The sequence below is a fragment of the Giraffa tippelskirchi genome, chromosome 5, assembly GCF_054371585.1.
Source record: "Giraffa tippelskirchi isolate mGirTip1 chromosome 5, T2T-mGirTip1v1.2.pri, whole genome shotgun sequence".
Lineage (NCBI taxonomy): Eukaryota > Metazoa > Chordata > Mammalia > Artiodactyla > Giraffidae > Giraffa > Giraffa tippelskirchi.
In genome coordinates, this window is record NC_137279.1 from 169,137,230 (window position 1) to 169,157,267 (window position 20,038).

Genomic DNA, 20,038 nt, shown 5'->3' on the forward strand with positions numbered 1-20,038 from the left:
CTCCAAAATCACTGCTGATGGTGACTGCAGCCATGAAATTAAAAGACGTTTACTCCTTGGAAGGAAAGTTATGACCAACCTAGACAGCATATTAAAAAGCAGAGATATTACTTTGTCAACAAAGGTCCATCTAGTCAAGGCTATGGTTTTTCCAGTAGTCATGTATGGATGTGAGAGTTGGACTATAAAGAAAGCTGAGTGCAGAAGAATTGATGCTTTTGAACTGCAGCGTTGGAGAAGACTCTTGAGAGTCTCTTGGGCTGCAAGGAGATCCAACCAGTCCATCCTAAAGGAGATCAGTCCTGGATGTTCATTGGAAGGACTGATGTTGAAGCTGAAACTCCAATACTTTGGCTACCTGATGTGAAGAGCTCACTCTTTTGAAAAGACCCTGATGCTGGGGAAGATTGAGGGCAGGAGGAGAAGGGGATGACAGAAGATGAGATGGTTGGATGGCATCACTGACTCAACGGACATGAGTTTGGGTAAACTCGGGGAGTTGGTGATGGACAGTGAGGCCTGGCGTGCTGAGGTTCATGGGGTCGCAAAGAGTCGGACACAACTAAGCGAATGAACTGAACTAAACTGAACTCTTACAATACTGGGGTAGTGCTTTAAACACAATTAAATACAATTTTATTTACTTCTCACACCACTCTTATGATATAGATTCTTTTATTATACCCATTTTATAATTGAGAAAATAAAGGCTCAGAAAGTCATAAATTACTTGCCTATGGATTCACAGAAAACAGGTAGGTAGAGAGGATTCCAATCCAGGTCTGACTCTAAAGATTATGCATTTCTACCACAGTTACTACAGATCTGGTTAACTTAAGTCTCCTTTCAAAGTTTCTCTGAGCCACAAAGGCTGTGTGTCATATTAGCAATCCTTCCGAATTCATTACTGCAAATATCACCCCACAAAGCATTGCAGCAGTGCTTCAGAGGGTGGTACGCCTGCCTTCTGAACTACTGCCAGCATATAAACCCTAGGTCATTAGACCACAGATAGAGGTCCACATCCCTTATCTGAGATTTTTGGATCAAATGTGCTTTAAAATTCAGAATTTTCAAAAAGTAACATACATATAGTACATAAACTGTCACACACCTGCAACAGAGTCTGGAGTATTAAGCATTTAATTAATTTCACAATCAAGCATACTAATATTTTGGTAGTACAACATATATTTATACTAAGCATAATCGAGATTATAATTAACCACACAGTTCAAGGCAGGCTGTACTTCCAAATGAGAATAAAATACATTTAGAAAAAAAAACTTCTGGAATTCAGAGACTCAGGGATTTCTGAACTACAGGTAAAGGACTGGAGACTTGTATTTTGATCTGTGATCTCTTCAATTGTAAAGTCCCAGGTCTTTTACTATTTCTTAAAAAGGATAATTTTATCTTCAAGTCAAAAATTCAGGTCAACAGATCAGTGATGAGAACCACTTTCACAGGGTTTAATTAAGCACAACTCTGATGATGGGGATTTCTGCATCCTTTCTAAGAAAAGTTAACTATAACATAAAATACTAAATAATAACGTAAGTGCTGCAAATTACTTAAAGCACGTCAATATATACTGAACCTCAATGTATAGTTTCTACTTTTGTTTTGTTCCTCAAAAGCAGTTCAGTTCAGTCACTTAGTCATGTCCAACTCTTTGTGATCCCATGGACTGCAGCATGCCAGTCTTCCCTATCATCAACTCCCAAAATTTGTTCAAACTCATGTCCATCAAGTTGGTGAAGCCATCCAACCACATCGGCCTTGTCGTACTCCTTGCCCAATTTGGAACCAGTCTATTGCTCCATGTCCAGTTCTAACTGTTGCTTCTTGATCTGCATACAGATTTCTCAGGAGGCAGGTAAGGTGGTCTGCCTTTAAGAACTCTTTAAGAATTTTCCACAGTTTGTTGTGATCCACAAAAAGGCTTTGGCAGAGTCACTGAAGATGAAGTAGATGTTTTTCTGGAATTGTCTTGCTTTTTCTATGATCCAACAGTTGTTGGCAATTTGATCTCTGGTTCCTCTGCCTTTTCTAAATCCAGCTTGAACATCTGGCAGTTTTTGGTTCACATACTGTTGAAGCCTAGCTTGGAGAATTTTGAGCATTACTTTGCTAGGGTGTGAAATGAGTGCAATTTTTCGGTAGTTTGAACATTTTTTGGCATTGCCTTTCTTTGGGATTGGAATGAAAACTGACCTTTTCCAGTCCTGTGGCCACGATGAGTTTTCCAAATCTGCTGGCATACTGAGTGCAGCACTTTCACAGCATCATCTTTTAGGATTTGAAATAGCTCAGCTGGAATTCCATTACCTCCACTAGCTTTGTTCATAGTGATGGTTCCTAAGGCCCACTTGACTTCGGACTCCAGGATGTCGGCTCTAGGTGAGTGATCATGCCACCATGATTATCTGGGTCATGAAGATCTTTTTTGCGTAGTTCTTCTGTGTATTCTTGCCATCTCTTCTTAATATCTTCTGCTTCTGTTTCTGTCCTTCTGTTTTCTGTCCTTTATTATGCCCATCTTTGCATGAAATGTTCCCTTGGAATCTCTTAATTTTTTTGAAGAGATCTCTAGTATTTCTCATTCTATTGTCTTCCTCTATTTCTTTGCATTGATCACTGATGAAGGCTTTCTTCTCTCTCCTTGCTATTCTTTGCAACTCTGCATTCAGATGGGTATCTTTCCTTTTCTTCTTTGCCTTTCGCTTCTCTTCTTTTCTCAGCTATTTGTAAAGCCTCCTCAGACAACCATTTTGCCTTTTTGCATTTCTGTTTCTTGGGGATGGTCCTGATCTCTGCCTCCTGTACAACGTCACGAACCTCCATTCATAGTTCTTCAGGCACTATCAGACCTAATCCCTTAAATCTATTTGTCACTGCCACTGTAGAATCGTAAAGGATTTGATTTCGGTCATGCCTGAATGGTCTAGTGGTTTTCCCTACTTTCTTCAATTTAAATCTGAATTTTATACTGCCCAAATACTAAATAGTGATTAATGTTATTTCACAAAAAATGAAAGGAAATTATAAAGATGTGTTAAACTCCAGGAAGTTTATGCTGTTTATTTAGTACTTCTCCCACCAAACTGTACAGTGATAATCCATTATTATCATTCAACTTCACTTTTCCATCAAAAATTGCCCAAGAGTGTTTCTCCTTATTTGGAAAAGTCTAAGTCAGGGCCCAAGACAGTAAGATCACAAAAAGATAAAAAACAAGAACAGCACTAGAAAAATTTAAAGATGGGAAAATTTGTACAACACCTAAAATAATCTGGTTAGCAAGAACAATAGCCAGAACCACAGATATCTGAATTCTCAGTCCTAATTCTAAGACTCATCCTACAGGCCTCAATTTAGAATAAGGTTATGCTACAAAAGCTCCTTGTTCTGATTTGGAATTTAGAACCCAGAACAAATTCTTGCGAAGAAACTGTTGAAAATGGTCCCCAGATTAGCTAGGAAAAGCACTCAAAATACAGCATGTGATCAAAACATAGGGGGAAAGTTGTTATACATTCAAACACTGCCTAAGAAATTATTTTCTTAAAGAATTTCTTTTAGATGTTGTTGCTTAAGGGGAAGCAGGACTACAAGGAAGAATAAGGAAGTAGGTCAAGAACTCAAGAACTATGCCAAAGGGCTTACGAGACTGTCAAGGCCTTGATTAGTTAATGATCTATGATAAACATTTTACTTTTATAAACAGGGCAGAGTGGGGGAGAAACACTTTTTTAAAAGGCAATTTAAAAACACTCATTCTAAACAGACTTGTGATTGCCAAGGGGGAGAGGGGTTGGGGAGGGATGGCTTGGGAATTTGGGGTTAGCAGATGCAAACTATTATATACAGAATGGATAAACAACAAAATCCTACTGTATAGCACAGGGAGTTATATTCAATATCTTGTGATAAACCATAATGGAAAAGAATATTTTAAAAAATGTGTATATATGTATAACTGAATCACTTAGATGTACAGTAGAGACTGGCACAAATTGTAAATCAAGTATAATTCAGTAGTAAATAAAACTTTAAAAATTGTTTCAAAGAATAAAAACACTCATTCTTTATCAGGTCTAATTTTACTTCAGAATTGCTGTTGCTGTTCAGTTGCTCAGTAGTGTCTGACTCTTTGCAATGGGTTTAAAAAATAATAATAATGAAGGCAGAAGAGTTAACATGCAAGCACAAAACAGTGGGTTGGTCACACAACACATCACCTGTCTGAACTGCACATTTCATCCTCTTCTGGGTGACGAACATTTCAAAGGAGAATTATGTTCAAGAATGTGCCACTGTCTTTCTGTGGTCATGTTTTGTGAATATAAAAAACTCATTACTCAACAAATTCTAAGACTTAGTATCTGCTCCTCCTTTCCCTTCTCTAGTAGGCTTTCACTTTACTGGAATGGAAAGAGAGTCTTTCATTCATCCTCGGCGTTTCAAAGAGAACGATCTAAGTCCCTGTCTTAACTTAGATGTAAAAGGACTCAGTACTTTTTAATGATTCATCAATGCAGTTTGTATTTTAGAATAGCCTATGCAGAAAGTTTGGGAGAAGGAAATGGCAACCCACTCCAGTATTCTTGCCTAGAGAATCCCATAGACAGAGGAGCCTGGTGGGCTGCCGTCTATGGGGTTGCACAGAGTCGGACACGACTGAAGCGACTTAGCATACATGCATGCATTGGAGAAGGAAATGGCAACCCACTCCAGTATACTTGCCTGGAGAATCCCAGGGACAGAGGAGCCTGGTGGCCTGCCGTCTATGGGGTCGCACAGAGTCAGACACGACTGAAGCTACTTAGCAGCAGCAGCAGCAGCAGCAGCATGCAGAAGAAAGTTTTATTTCATTGTAACAATGATGTAACTCAGTTATCACCTATAAGCAGACTAGTGATAACTTGGGTTTGTCATTTTAAAATATCAACACTAGCACAATTTAGTATCTACAGAGAGAACATTCTATCTGGAGTTAGAAGACTTAATCACATACAGAGAAACTACTGTGTGATTTTTTAAGTCTCAATTTCTTCATGTGTAAAGGAAGTAATATATAAACTACTTCACCTGTTGCTCATTCCATAAATATTTACTGAATACTCACTAAGTGCCAAGCATTGCTCTAGATGCTAAAGATAAAATGATGAAGGTAAGTGTCTGTTCTCACAGTGCTTACATTCCAGAGGAGGGAAACAGACACTAAACAAGAAAAACAAAATAAGTTTAGCAGCTAACAATAAATGCTATGAAAAAATACATCAAGACCAGTGTGCTACCCGAGGAAACCAGAATTGAAAGAGACACGTGTACTCCAATGTTCATCGCAGCACTGTTTACAATAGCCAGGACATGGAAGCAACCTTGATGTCCATCGGCAGATGAATGGATAAGAAAGCTGTGGTACATATACACAATGGAAAATTACTCAGCCATTAAAAAGAATGCATTTGAATCAGTTCTAATGAGGTGGATGAAACTGGAGCCTATTATACAGAGTGAAGTAAGTTAGAAAGAAAAAGATCAATACAGTATACTAACGCATATATATGGAATTTAGAAAGATGGTAACGATGACCCTATATGCGAGACAGCAAAAGAGACACAGATGTAAAGAACAGTCTTTTGGACTCTGTGGGAGAAGGCAAGGGTGGGATGATTTGAGAGGGTAGCGTTGAAACGTGTATATTATCATATGTGAAGCAGATCGCCGGTCCAGGTTCGATGCATGAGACAGGGTGCTCAGGGCTGGTGCACTGGGATGACCCTGGGGGATGGGATGGGGAGGGAGGTGGGAGGGGGGTTCTGGATGGGAAACACATGTGCGCCCATGGCTGATTCATGTTGATGTATGGCAAAAACCACTACAATATTGTAAAGTAATTAGCCTCCAATTAAAATAAATTAATTAATTAAAAAAATAATAAAATAACATAAGCCTGTATTCTAAACCATCAAGTGAAAACAACAAAAGACCAGTGTGCTAGTGCTAGTGACTGACAGTGAGGTGTACTTTAGATAGGTTGTTAAGCAAAGGCTTCTCTGAGCTGCTGCTGCTGCTGCTAAGTCGCTTCAGTGGTGTCCGACTCTGTGCGACCCCACAGACGGCAGCCCACCAGGCTCCGCCATCCCTGGGATTCTCCAGGCAAGAACACTGGAGTGGGTTGCCATTTCCTTCTCCAATGCATGAAAGTGAAAAGTGAAAGTGAAGTCGCTTAGTCGTGCCCGACTCTTAGCAACCCCATGGACTGCAGCCTACTAGGCTCCTCCGTCCATGGGATTTTCCAGGCAAGAGTACTGGAGTGGGGTGCCTTCTCTGAGCAGTGATGCCTAAATGAAGACCTGAATAACAAGAAGGGAATCAGGCATGCTACAGCCATGGGATAGTATCAGTCCAATAAGCCAGAAAATATACACAAAGACCCTGAGATAGGAACAAGCTTGAGGTGTCCAAGGAACAGGGAAAAAAGAAAAAGCTACAGTGGATATAGTGGTGAGCAAAAAGTTTACTGTAGAAAGTTCAGTGGAGAAAGATCACAAAGCCATCAGTTCAATTCAGTTCAGTCTCTCAGTTGTGTCCAACTCTGCGACCCCATGGACTGCAGCATGCCAGGCCTCACTGTCCATCACCAACTCCTGGAGTTTACCCAAGCTCATGTCCATTGAGTCAGTGATGCCATCCAACCATCTCATCCTCTGTCGTCCCCTTCTCCTACTGCCTTCAATCATTCCCAGCATCAGGGTCTTTTCAAATGAGTCAGCTCTTTGCATCAGGTGGCCAAAGTATTGGAGTTTCAGCCTCAACATCAGTCCCTCCAATGAACACTCAGGACTGATCTCCTTTAGGATGGACTGGTTGGGTCTCCTTGCAGTCCAAGGGACTCTCAAGAGTCTTCTCTAACACCAAAGTTCAAAAGTATCAATTCTTCAGCGCTTACAAGGCTGTAAGTCATAGTAAAGAGTTTGAATTTGTTTTCCTATAGTCACTAGAGAATTTTAAGCAGGGGGAAAAACATGATCTTCCTTTTTCCTATTTTTAAAAGATCACTTGGGCTACTGATAGAAAATGGACTTCAGAGAGCAAAAAGGAAACAAAGAGAACACTTAGGAAGTTTTTGCAACAGACCATGGTGGTTTATATGCTATAGTGGTAGCAAGGAAAAATGCAAGAGGTTATGAGGCTTAATGAAGCGATATATTTGACAATACTAGAAAATACCTACAACAATGATTAATATAGTAGAGGCTTACGGCACACTGCATTTTCCAAAAATGGCCTATAATAGTATTTCTCATCCTACAAGCTCTTCTAGAACTTTGTCACCCTCATTAAGAAGTGGAGTCTTCTGTTTGTGGGTGGGTTTTTGAACTGCCCTTAACCAAGTGGATGGGGTACTATCCAGCTGAGCAGAACTATGGGAAATAATACAGATTATCATACATTGTCTTCCTGCATCACAGACAGCATAGGAATCTTAATCTCCCAAAGCCAGATGACTGAGATTTCATTAAGTAAGGGTGAAGGAAAAATGATATCCTTTGCTCATTTTGCTACTTGAAGAAATACAATACAAAATGGTACAACAAATCATATAGAAAATTTTTTAATAAAATGCTTCTGGGTTGTAGAATATTATATATATAATGATTCCATTTGTATAAAATATGCATAAAGGTGTATTTAACCATAAAGAGTTGTTAGGAAAGCTATTCTCCAAAATACAGATAGTAGGATTTCAGGTAGTACTTTCCTTCTTTCTATTTTCTTTACTTTTTCAATTTTTTTGTAAATTAAGAATATATTACATCTCTTCAAGAACAATGAAACTATCTTTTTGAAACTTAAAGAGTAATAATGTCAAATTCTGCAGGGACAGTGCTATTAAAATGAAAAGTTAAAAGCACCCACTGGGTTCAGCAACAAAGCTTTCACTGGAGACTTTTGCTAGGATATTCACTGAAATTTGGAGGTAAAAACAGATTGCTGTACAGTAAATGCATGAATAAAGACAGATAATGTAGAAGACTCTCAATAGGTTTATCTAACTTGAAGAGAGGTGAAGATGGTTGGTTTTTCCAGGGAGACATAGAATTTAGCAGAGATATTTTTCAACTTGAGACAGATATAGCCCAAGTTAATTTGTTAATGAAAAAGTCAGTATATCCTAAAATTTATACAGAAATTCAACGAACCCAGAATAGCCAAAACAATCTTGAGAAAGAACAAAGCTGAAGGGCTAACACTTTCCAATTTCAAAACTAATTATACCAAAAAAATGAAAAGCAACAGGCAATCCCTAAATGTATTAAAATTTTCCATATGAAATTGTTACACCTATGATGTTCAGTTGTTTTATTGCAAAATAAATATTCTTAAACAACAAAAGTCTGTACATAGAAAGAAGAAGACGACACATAGGCGAGAGGAAGGAGAAAGCAGAGAAAGGAGAAAAACCTATAGACTGAGATCCTCTAAAAATTTGCGAGCAGATGGAATCCAGAACACCCAAGGATTGGTGTTGTTGCTTAATTGCTAAGTTGTGTCCAACTCTTTTTGCAACCCATGGACTGTAGCTTGGCAGGCTCCTCTGTGCATGGGATTTCCCAGGCAAGAATACTACAGTGGGTTGTCTGTGCATGGGATTTCCCAGGCAAGAATACTATAGTGGGTTGTCATTTCCTTCTCCAGGGGATCTTCTCAACCCAGGGACTGAACCTGCATCTCTTGCATTGGCAGGGGGATTCTTTACCACTGAGCCACCAGGAAAGCCCACCCAAGGATTACCTCTTCCATTATGACAGGGAGGACGCAGGGAAGGATAGGCAGGAAAGTAGGTATACCATAGGTGGCAGTACAAGGAGTTGAGAGTGTTTCCACCAAATGAACTCTATTGTCTCTGGGAAGCATGGTATCATCTATGAGAGATGGAGGAAAGAGGAAGATTAAGAGACTAGAGACAGCTGCCAGAATGACAAACCAAATATTCATCCAATATTTCATTTGTCCACCTCTGCCATAAGAGTAATGCTAAAATAAAATAAATTCAATTAAATAAGTAGACAATCTTAGCATGAAGGCTCAATGTGAAAAAACTCCAGGAATCAGAATATTAACATTCATAATAATCTTTGTCATGTGAACGGGAAAAAATTAATTTTGAAAACCTCAAAATACTTTCCCCAAATATGATCCCATTTATATGATTCCATGTATCATGTAAACTTAACTTTCACAAAAAAAGTAAATTTTTTTTTAAGTTTAAATTAGTCTAAGATGATTATCCTTTACAATACAGTAAATGAGAAGAGAAAGACTGGGCTGGCCATTTGTTCTCTATAAGCAGTAAAAGGAAATAGGTCCTTAATCTAAATCTCTTGAGCATTGTTCTAGCTAGCTTTGACTGGCATTATAGCTAGTTGAAAATCTAAACCTACGACAACTGCCATATATAAGAGTGGCATAGCTCTACTTTCTATCCTTCTACAAATTATTATCATCAACAAAACTGCCTGCAATAAAGCAAGAACGGACTGCTTGTCTGATACAACACTCTAACCAAAAGATCCCACACAGTTCTACAGGCTAAGGATGATTAAAACAAAAGCCATTGTTATTAATATAAGCTTAATCAGGTTTTACATAAGCCATAAACATATTTGCTATCAGTATATTCTGCAAAATTTACAAGGCTGTATAAGCAATGATTCCAAAACAACCTTCTACATCACATCTCTTAGTTTAAAGGGGCTTGGACATTCCATTCACTATGAGAATGATGTGCTATATTTATAGGGCTTGAAAATTATAATGCTAGCAGTACTATGGGAGAAGGCAATGGCAACCCACTCCAGTACTCTTGCCTGGAAAATCCCATGGACGGAGGAAGCTGCAGTCCATGGGGTCGCTAAGAGTCGGACACGACTGAGTGACTTCACTTTCACTTTTCACTTTCATGCATTGGAGAATGAAATGGCAACCCACTCCAGTATTCTTGTCTCGATAATCCCAGGGACAGGTGAGCCTGGTGGGCTGCCGTCTATGGGGTAGCACAGAGTCGGACATGGCTGAAGCAACTTAGCAGCAGCAGCAGCAGTACTATCAAGGAGTTTACAAGCTTGCTGTACAGATAAAGAACGTAATAGAGGGACTTCCCTGGCGATCTAGTGGTTAAAACTCCACATTTTACACTTTAGAGGGTGCAGATTCCATCTCTGGTTGGAGAACTAAGATCCCACAGGCCATGCACAGCGCACCCAAAAAAAAAAAATCAAAAAAGAGAAAAACTAAGGCTGACTAGGGTATTCAAGGAAACCACAAGACATAAAATTTCCACATACTTCTTTTCAGGGCATTTAGATTTTTCAGGTAAAAAAAAATATTTTTTTTTATATTTTTTAAAATATTTTTTATATTTTTCAGGTACAATTTTTCTTCCTTTTGCAATTTTAAAGCTATTTTATTAATTTGGATTATTAATATGTACCATGTAAGCTTAATAAAAACATATTTGATATAACCAAGAAGTTTATTTACAAAAGTATAAATTCACTTATAAATGCTTGAGGGGAGTGGTGCTGATACATTTCTAGGAGAATCTGAGATTCCCTCTTTTACATCTTTGCAAAAAAAACACATACATTTATGCACTTCAAAAACCTAAAATCCAAGAATTAGATGAGAGATTTTATCATCTAGGCACTGCTAAAGACTGTCAAGTAATATTTAAATGTGTTCAGATTATCAGTGGTTTTGAAATGCAAAGTCACTATGAGTCTCTTCCAGCTAGCATGTTAACAGCAAAACACATCATTTCTCTAATGATTCATTTTAAAGAAAACCTTGAGTGACCCTGACAACTTACTAACTCACTATTTCTAACTTTTCTCTCTGAAATGTCATAAAGACAATACAAAACAAGAAAGAGTGTTAAACACTTACAGGTCATAACTAAACAAATCATATTTTATAATCTCAACTAGCTCCTCTACAACCTGGTTAATTTCAATGTGACCATTATTATTCCTTTTTCCAGTTCCCATGGCCACTAATCTAAATCTTTACTACATTCCTTAAATCTTAACTCTATTCTCATCTTTAATAAGTACCCTGCTTCCCATCCCTAAAACATTTAAGCACACTCCTACCTTAGAAACTCTCCTCTCAGTTCCATATTCCTTTGGCCCTCTTTCATAATGTAACACCTTGAGCAATCTACACTCATCTTCTCTACTTCTTGCCTCCTATTTACTCTTCAAACCACTCTGACTTCCAAATTTCTGACTCCATGGAAACTTCTCTTTTTGAGGGCATCAACAATGTCCAAATTGATCAATCCAATGAGTATTTTTAAGATTTCATCTATTCAATTCTCTCAACAGTATTCAAGCCAGTTCCTGCCTTGACTGCCACATTCTGGTTTTTCTTGGGTATCTCTGGCTCTCCCTTTTCACTCTTCTGTGCAGGCTCTTTTCTCCACCCAATCCCTTATAAACGATTGTAATGGCTTAAAATCCCTCCATAAATTGACACTCCTTTCAAAAGGTAGAGGCTAATTCTCTTTCCCATGCCTAAAATTCCCATCCCCTGTAGCATGAACTGAACTTCATGATTCATTTCTAACGAATGGAAGAAGGCAAAAGTTATGTTCTCAGACCAGGTCAAATAGGCACTTCAGCTTTCTCCTTGCTCTCACTTGGATTACTCCTGGGTAAAGCCAGATAGATGCCCTGTCACAATGACACTCATGTAGCCCAACAGAGAAGTTAGCTGGTGAGGAACTGAGGCCACCTTCCAGGAGCCAGTAAGGACTAAGGCTTTCTGCCAACAGACATGAGAGTGAGTCATCTTGGAAGCAAATCTTCCAGCTGCAGTCAAGTCTTTCAAATTGACTGCAGACATAGCCAATGTCTTGACTGCAACTTCATGAGAGACCCTGAGCCCAAAGTTCTGAGCCACAGATGACAAATGTTTATTGTTTTAAGTGGCTAAAATCATTATGGGTAATTTGTATAAAGCTATAGATACCTAATCCAATGGTGTTCCTCAGTATTCTATCTAAAGCTCTCTATTATTCCCACTCATTCACTCTCTCATCTCTCCATATGTGTAAAGCTAATATTTATCTGTAGCCCAGATTTTTTTCTTGAGTTCCAGTCTATGCAATATCTTTACTTCAATTTCAACATGCCCCAAAACAACCACCATTCTCCACCCAACCTATACGTATCTTCCCTACCAACTATATCTAAAAACCTGGATTTCATCAAACAACTCTGCCAGGAGCCAGCTCATGAGATCCCACCCATAACAGAGTCATGAGGAGAAGACCTGACGAGCAGAGCAACTCAGGCCTCAGGGATTCTCGGAAGGCTGCCTCAGCGCTCACCTTAAAGATGATATCCATCTTTCTGATGCTTGCTATAATAAACCTCTTATTGTCTGTGACTTAGGTAAAAGGCCTTTCCTGATCTCTTATACAGCCCCTGAACGGTGGCAACCTATTAGATTATCTAGGATATAGAGTATTTTAATCTAAACTCCCCTTGCTAGCATTTTAGTCTGTTTAACAAGCGTGTCTGTGCCTTTGGAGCTAATGTACATGACTGCTCCTTAACAATAAAACAGCATTGAGAGCCTCCGCACAAAAAGCCCCAATGGGCACAGAACCCTTCGTAGGAAAAAAGGCTTATTAGGAAATATAAGAAATATTGCTTTATGAAACTGTTACTTAGTCTATATTTACTCACTATGTTTTTGCTCTTAACGTATTTAACCTATATAATGAAAGCATAATAGTTAGAAATTTATATAAATAAAATAATAAGACAATTGTTGATTTAACTGATGATTCTTACTTAGAGCTGACCTTCAGCTTGCTGTCCTATGACTTTATGGAACCACATTCTTTTCTGTTAAGCTCAAGGCGTAGAATAAATTACCGAAAACAGGTTTTACCTTGAAACTCTCTACTGATGAATTCTTTCCTGCTGTGCCTGATACAAAAGTGTTCTGACTGATCAGCCCTTGTCAATGGAGAGTCACAAGATATTAGCAGGCCCCCAGGCCAGAAGATGATGTAAACAAAATGAGGCTTTTTGTAACTAAAAATATGCAAACGGTTTCGATGAGGGTCAAAACTGCTGGCCCATTAAGCTGAATTGGTATGACTCTATACTTTACATTTGTTTCTATGTACCACTAAAAATATAAAAGCTGTCTTAAAAACAATAAAGTCAGGAGACACTTGGAAACGCTAAGACTCGCTGCGTCTTCTCATTCGCATCGCTGACGCCGTCCATCCTGAGGGAACCCTGGACCAGCTGGAGCAGGACTCCGGCACAACTCCTCCTCCTTCACTCACATCCACATTACTGAAATCCTGTCAATATGACTTCACTATTTCTCCATAACCAAAGTATTCTTTAAAAACTACAAATTTTACCTGAACCTGTTGTTTAATTTTAAAAATCACAGAGACAACCAGGACATCATGGGCCACTTGATGTACAGGTTCCCCCTGTTCCTAAGAAAACTTCCTTAAGCCAAAATGGCATAAAGCAATGACGCAATTGCTTTAGGACACACCTTGCTAACAGATGCACAAAATAAACTGAGATAAAGTAAAGATGCTCACAGACACAGTTCAAAACTACGGCAGCTTGCTATTATGTATTAATAGTTCCCAGCATGCATGCATGCTAAGTCACTTCAGTTGTGTCTGACTCTGTGACCCTACAGACCTCCAGGCTCCTCTGTCCATGGGATTCTCCATGCAAGAATACTGGAGTGGTTGCCATACTCTTCTCCTTGGGGTCCTCCCAACCCAGGTATCAAACCTGCATCTCTTATGTCTCCTGCATCGGCAGGCAGGTTCTTTACCACTAGTGCCACCTGGGAAGCCCACAGGTCCCAGGGAAGGAGCTTACTGGTGTCACTCTTGCTGCTTGGGGCGCTCACTGACTCTATAGCAGCTCGCTGCAAAAAAAAAAAAAAAAAACCTCTGAATGCTATTTTCACTTTTCTTGTATTTTCCACAAAAGCAAAAATCCTCTTTGGATTTCTTTTGGTTAGCAAAAACAGGTACTAAACAGGTCTTTTCTAAAAATGAAGTAGGGTAAAGCAAACTATCAGAAAGTGGAGATACTTGTAGTATGTTCCACCTACAAAGTATTCCTGCCCAAAGTGGGGGGAAAAAAGCTGAATTTTATTAAGCTTCTAGCTCTAATTATCAGCTTATAGGAAACATGGAGGATAAAGGAACATGTTTAAATACACCACAAGAATACTCTCAGCAAAATGCAGAATGTGGAAAATCTACAGAATAATTTGCTTTCTTCAAAAAATGAATGGCAAAGAAAGAGAGGGAGGGAAGACTTGCAGAGTAAAAGAGACTCAGTTTTATGTGTGGATCTTGTTTGGAATCCTGACTCAAATAAACCAATTGGTGAGGGACAGACGTTTGAGAAAAACCAAGGAAATTAAACACTGTAAAACATATTGAAATATTCACAAATGAAAAAATAAGAGATTTGGGATCTGCTTTAAAGTAATCCAGTGGGGTAGGAAGGAGCTTTGGCAGTATAAATAAGACAAGATTAGCCATATATTAAGGACTTCCCTGGTGGCTCAGATGGTAAAAGCATCTGCTGACAACGCGGGAGACCCGGGTTCGATCCCTGGGTTGGGAAGATCCCCTGGAGAAGGAAATGGCAGCCCACTCCAGTATTCTTGCCTGGAAAATCCCATGGATAGAGGAGGCTGGCAACATACAGTTCATGGGGTCACAAAGAGTCTGGACACGACTGAGCGACTTCACTTTCACTTTCTTTCAGCCATATATTGATAGCTGCACAAGCTGGGTGACAGGAATTCATTTTACTATCATCTTTCTTATATGTTTCAAACAAATTTTGTATTATGAAAGGTTTTTCCACAACAAAAAGTGCTTACAACACTTAAGTGACTTTCCACTGCCCTGAGTGTAAAGTTCAAATTCCTTAGCTCAGTTTACCAAGAAAGTCTTTCACTATCTGGCCCCTGCTTCTCTCTCCCTCTTATCGCACTACTGTTCACCTCACAGCCTAAATTCCAGGACTAACAAGCTCCTTACTCTTGTCTCTTTCAAAAACATCTATTCCCTCTATCTCAAGCAGTTTTCCCTCTCTGCTTACATGGCTAATCTCTACTCACCATTCAGGTCAAAGCAAACCTATTTCTTCAAGGAAATCTTTTCTGATACTCCAAGACAGAGGCAAGCTGCCCACTTGTGTACCTCCCAACATCCTATTCTTCCCCATCACAGCTCTTACTTGATGTACACCCCGGCAGACTCTAGGCATCATGAGAACATGAACTATTCCCATCTTATTTACCATTTTAACCCCTCTTCCCAGCATAGTGCCTAGCACATAGTACATACTCAATAAACATTTGATAATCAAAAGGTATGAACACCTGCTTTCTGGTCTCCCAACTCCTCTCATATCTATATCTCCCTCAATTTTCTTTCCTTTCTCGTCTTTCTCTGTGATCATGATTCACATAAATGGTTAGGTGTTTACACAGTGTTCCCAAATTTATATCCTTATCCCTCCATGGGTATCTCAATTAAAAAAATTTCAACTGACAGGGGACTTCCCTGATGGTCCAATGGTTAAGAATCCGCCTGCCAATGCAGGGGACACTGGTTTGCTACCTGGTCCAGAAACTAAGATTCCTCATGCCGGGGGGCAACTAAGTTCATGTGCCACAACCAGAGAAGGCCTTCAGCCCTACAGCCTGTGTATGCAACAAGAGAAGCCACCACAATGAGAAGCCCACACACCGCAATTAGAGAAAAGCCCATGAGCAACAACAAAGAACCCATGTGCCACAAGGAAGACTCAGTACAGCTCACCCCCAAATTCAACTAACAAATTCTATGCTATAATCTAACAGATCTTCATCTCCAGGCCTGACCTATGGCTCCAAATACCTTCTGGATTCAATCTCCTGTTATCTCCCTACATGCCTTTACATTAAAGATGCTCAGAAATTCTCAATATCTTCTTAGTAGGCTTTATGTTCTCAAGTTTCCCAATTTGTGCGTATTTCCCACTGCCTGAAACGCCCTTCTTCTCTTCTACCTTTAAGTCTCGGCTCAAATGCCTCTCTAGCCTTTTTTAGGCAATGTTCCCACAGCAGTCTATTCTTACTTCTATTGTAGAATTTATCATACTTTTTTGAAATTATGTTTAGGTGTCTACTTTGCAAGATTTTGAGTTCCTAGATGGAAGGGACACTCTCCTTCATGCTTTTATCTCCAGCATATATAGTAAAGTGAAAATGAAAGTCGCTCAGTTGTGTCTGACTATTTGCAACCCCATGGACTAAACACTCCATGGAATTCTCCAGAATACTGGAGTGAGTATCCTTTCCCTTTTCCAGCGGATCTTCCTGACCCAGGAATCGAACGGGGGTCTCCTGCATTGCAGGCAGCTTCTTTAGCAACTGAGCTATGACGGAAGTCCATATATAAAGTGCCTACTAAAAAGTCCCAAATAAATGCTTTCTGAATAAACCACTGTTTCTAATAATTAAAAGATAGGAGCATTACCTGAAAAAGTTGCCTAAATCTATTTTCTAAAGAAGGTAATCAATTCCTCTGTTCCTGTATTAGACAGAATAATCTACTAAACGGTTTTTCAAGAACTGAAAATTTACATAATATGAAAATAAAAGAAATGTAAAATAAAAATACTATTCATTCCCAGAGGACAGGTTAGGGTCTGGGCCCAGGACCAAAAGATCCACGTGAAAGTGAGGTTTGGGTGAAACTATTTAGTTCACATCAATTCCCATGATCTTTTCCAAAACCCTGAGATTATCTCAATGTCAATTTTTGGTACCGGCCAACTCTAAAGCAAAGTCAATCTAGTTTAGTTCAGGGTTTTCATGGCCACCCTAGGACAGACAGACCTCCAACTACAGAGCTAGACCAGAGTGCAAGTGATTTTGGAAACAAGGAATAGAGTGACTTGCTATTTACTGCTCTGCTTAAAATGCTGTGCAACTATTCAGATAATCTTCCTGCAAGATGCAGCTCCAAGTTATCAGCCGCATGCAGATCATTAAGATGTGCTTTCATCCTTCCAAATCCTAATGTACTGAAACAATGTCCAAGTGTACAGAATTCACTGCCAATATTCAATATGTCTCCTAATTTCTCTATTTAAGTGAATACCTATCCTTTTCTCATCTTTACTGGACCTCCTTTAATTTGACATTGAGTATCATCTTATTTTACAATATTTCTCTGTTATTTCTCTGCAAACAAATACTTTAACACCAAAAAACAAGGGAAAAAAAGAAAAGAAAATTTCTAAACATCCATTAGTGAGAAATATGATACCTCCTTCTACTGGCAAGGATGATGCTTTATAGTTTAATCTCAGAAGGGAGGATAAGTAATGGGAGGGAGAAGAAAGAAGCACAATTTAAAAAGCCATATTTAGCCAAAGACAAGGAGAAATTTGTCAAGATATTCAGAAACTAAAAGGTCAAGGAGACAGAAAAAAGATATGCCAAAATGAGAAAAACAGGAAAAAAAGAAGATTCCGTCTGGGAGAGGAGTTCCAAAGAACCCCAGCTTGGGGCCCCTCCAGTGTGGCCCTAAATTCAGACCCACACAAATTTGGGATTTGTAGAGTAACTTCATTCCATAGTGCCACTGAAATTACCTTGAATGGGGTGGAAAGGGTCCATGGGATTTTCTGATTATCACTTCTACTGAAACTTATTATTACTCTTCACCTATCTGAACTATGAGATTTCATAATTCCAGAGTTTTCAGGATATAATGTTCATCTGCCTCTCTTTCATAGCTAGCTAATCTTGAACAATGTATTTAAATTTCATTCAGGTTTGTTTAGTCTTTTCCCTCTTCAAAATTATGTAAGAAAGGAAGCTGGTGTTGAAAGTTTTTACTTTTTACTCCTGAAGGTTTGTCTTTAGTAACTCTAAGATTGCATTTTTCTCATTCCTGTAGTGTAAAGGGAAAAGAAAGCCAGGTTATTTAGACTCCTGATAACAATGCTTACTGCTAGCTCTGTGACCTTGAGCAAATTGCTGAAAAGCCTGTAGCCTCAGATTCCAAAACTGTAAAATGGGGATAATGAATACTTTATTCTGCAGTTATTGTGAGTGAAAAGAATCAAGGGAACCACCTGATTAGAATATAAGCTCCAGAGAAAAGGAATAGTGAGTATGTTGAAGTTTGTTGATTCTCGCTCACATGCACACGCATGAGCACACAAACCCACACACACAGCTAGCCTAAAGCAATAATAATTAACACGTAGTGGGCGCTCAATAAATATTGAAATTAACAAAAAAATATCAATACTAGTGTCTCCATTCCTCTCGTTGACATTAATCCTTCTTCATAATCATAATTTTTCCCTTCTGTCTTCTATTATTTTCTAAAGCATTCAGGACATTCTATTTTGTCGTTTTAATAGGCTTCCTCCCTCTCATTGGCTATTATTAACTAGACACCATTCAGAGACAGTACCTTTGGAAGTAATTTCTCTAATTCCACCCACCTTTTATTTCTAACGCGTCGCGGGGGGAGAGAGTCAGAATATAAGATTCTCAGCAATTTATGGACCTTTCCCACAGTCACTGATTTGTGTTTAACGACACTGAAGCCCTTAACCCAGCCCTTTCCAGAATATAACTTTCAGGAGACATCGCACTATCCAGCCTCTCTTCGCTAACAAGAGACTCCTGTGTAGGAAATCCTCCGCTCTCAAAAGTTACGGCGTCGGTTACGCTGGTCCCCCGCTGAATGGAGGCGAGTCCTGTGAAACAGACACTCAACTTGGGCAGACTGGAGGGATTTCAGAACCCTTTATGTTGAGCAAGGGCCAGTCACTTCAGGTCTGGCCAAGCTCGTCAGACCACTGCTCTAAGAAAGCAGCGCTCCTCAATCCCTGGAGGGAAGCTAAGGGGCGCGGCCGTCTACAGGGCCTGGTGGGGGACACTGTCAAGTCCATGATAACATGTGGAAACTGCACAGACCTCGAGACCGATCCCTTCAAGCCACGATTACAACCATCTACCTACCTACAACCGCACCCCCCTTTACCCCCCAACAAATACCGGACCCTAAGAAAGCGAGGCGGCTCGCCCCCACCCCATAAATCATACAACCGGTGCCTACTTATTGGCTGCGAGAGCATCTCCTTCACCCTCATTGGCTATCTGGGGCGCAAAACCCTCCCTTACGAGGGAACCCTCCCGTACGGCGGCACCCCCATCCTAGCAACCTCTACCGGGCTACCAAAAAGCCTGGTCCCCACCTCCACCCAGGAATCGGGACTCCCAAGGCAGCCAGGGCTTTGCCTCCAAGGACTTACTGTGTAGTAGGAGAGGAGCCCTGCATTGTAGTCCAGCACGAACCAACGGTACTGCCAGCCCTTCATTACGTTAGTCCATTTACTCAGCGGCCCTTCCATGATGGACGCCATCTTGGGAGCCGCCAATGACAACAAACGGCCTGACGTCACTCGCCTATAAGGCTTTCGACATTCTGTGGGCGTGGTCATCGCCGACAGGGGCGGGCCCAGGGCGGGGCCAGCAATTGCTTCCCGCCTTGGTGGACTCGCGGACCCACGCCTCCAGCTAGAAAACTCAAAAAAACGTCTTTGGGAATCTGTTGTGTGTAGCACAACACATTTCCGTGCCCGAAATGTGAAGAATTCAAGCATGAATACTGAAGTTAAGATTACTTATTAACATAGATAATTTTACTGCCCATAATGATACCTTACACATTCAAATAATTTCACATCTGATATTAATTTAAGCAATTATTTCACAAACCCATTCATTTAATAAATATTTTTTGTTATCTGCTAGATACTCTTAGGCTTGGGGGTTCAGCAAAGACTTCATGAGGTGAACAGGCAATAAAAAAATAGTAAATTATATAGTATACTACGATTTGGTAATCTGGAGAAAAATTAAGCAAGT

The 20,038-nt window shown here is 39.7% G+C and overlaps 1 protein-coding gene across 34 annotated transcripts in view; it reads right to left on the reverse strand.

Annotated features, from left to right (window-relative positions):
• Window positions 1-19,555, reverse strand: part of OSBPL9 (oxysterol binding protein like 9) — a 157,522-nt gene extending 137,967 nt beyond the window's left edge. For 12 of the 34 annotated variants that reach the window (XM_081485449.1, XM_081485468.1, XM_081485464.1 and 9 more), the window contains exon 1: window positions 19,423-19,555. In XM_081485449.1, the coding sequence (XP_081341575.1) occupies window positions 19,423-19,533 (111 nt within the window). In that variant the 5' untranslated portion in view covers window positions 19,534-19,555. Of the gene's footprint in view, window positions 1-8,809; window positions 8,941-13,950; window positions 14,000-19,422 lie in introns of all 34 variants that reach the window. The other 22 variants (XR_014052245.1, XR_014052244.1, XM_081485432.1 and 19 more) reach the window with 4 other exon arrangements.
• Between the last annotated feature and the right edge of the window lie 483 nt (window positions 19,556-20,038).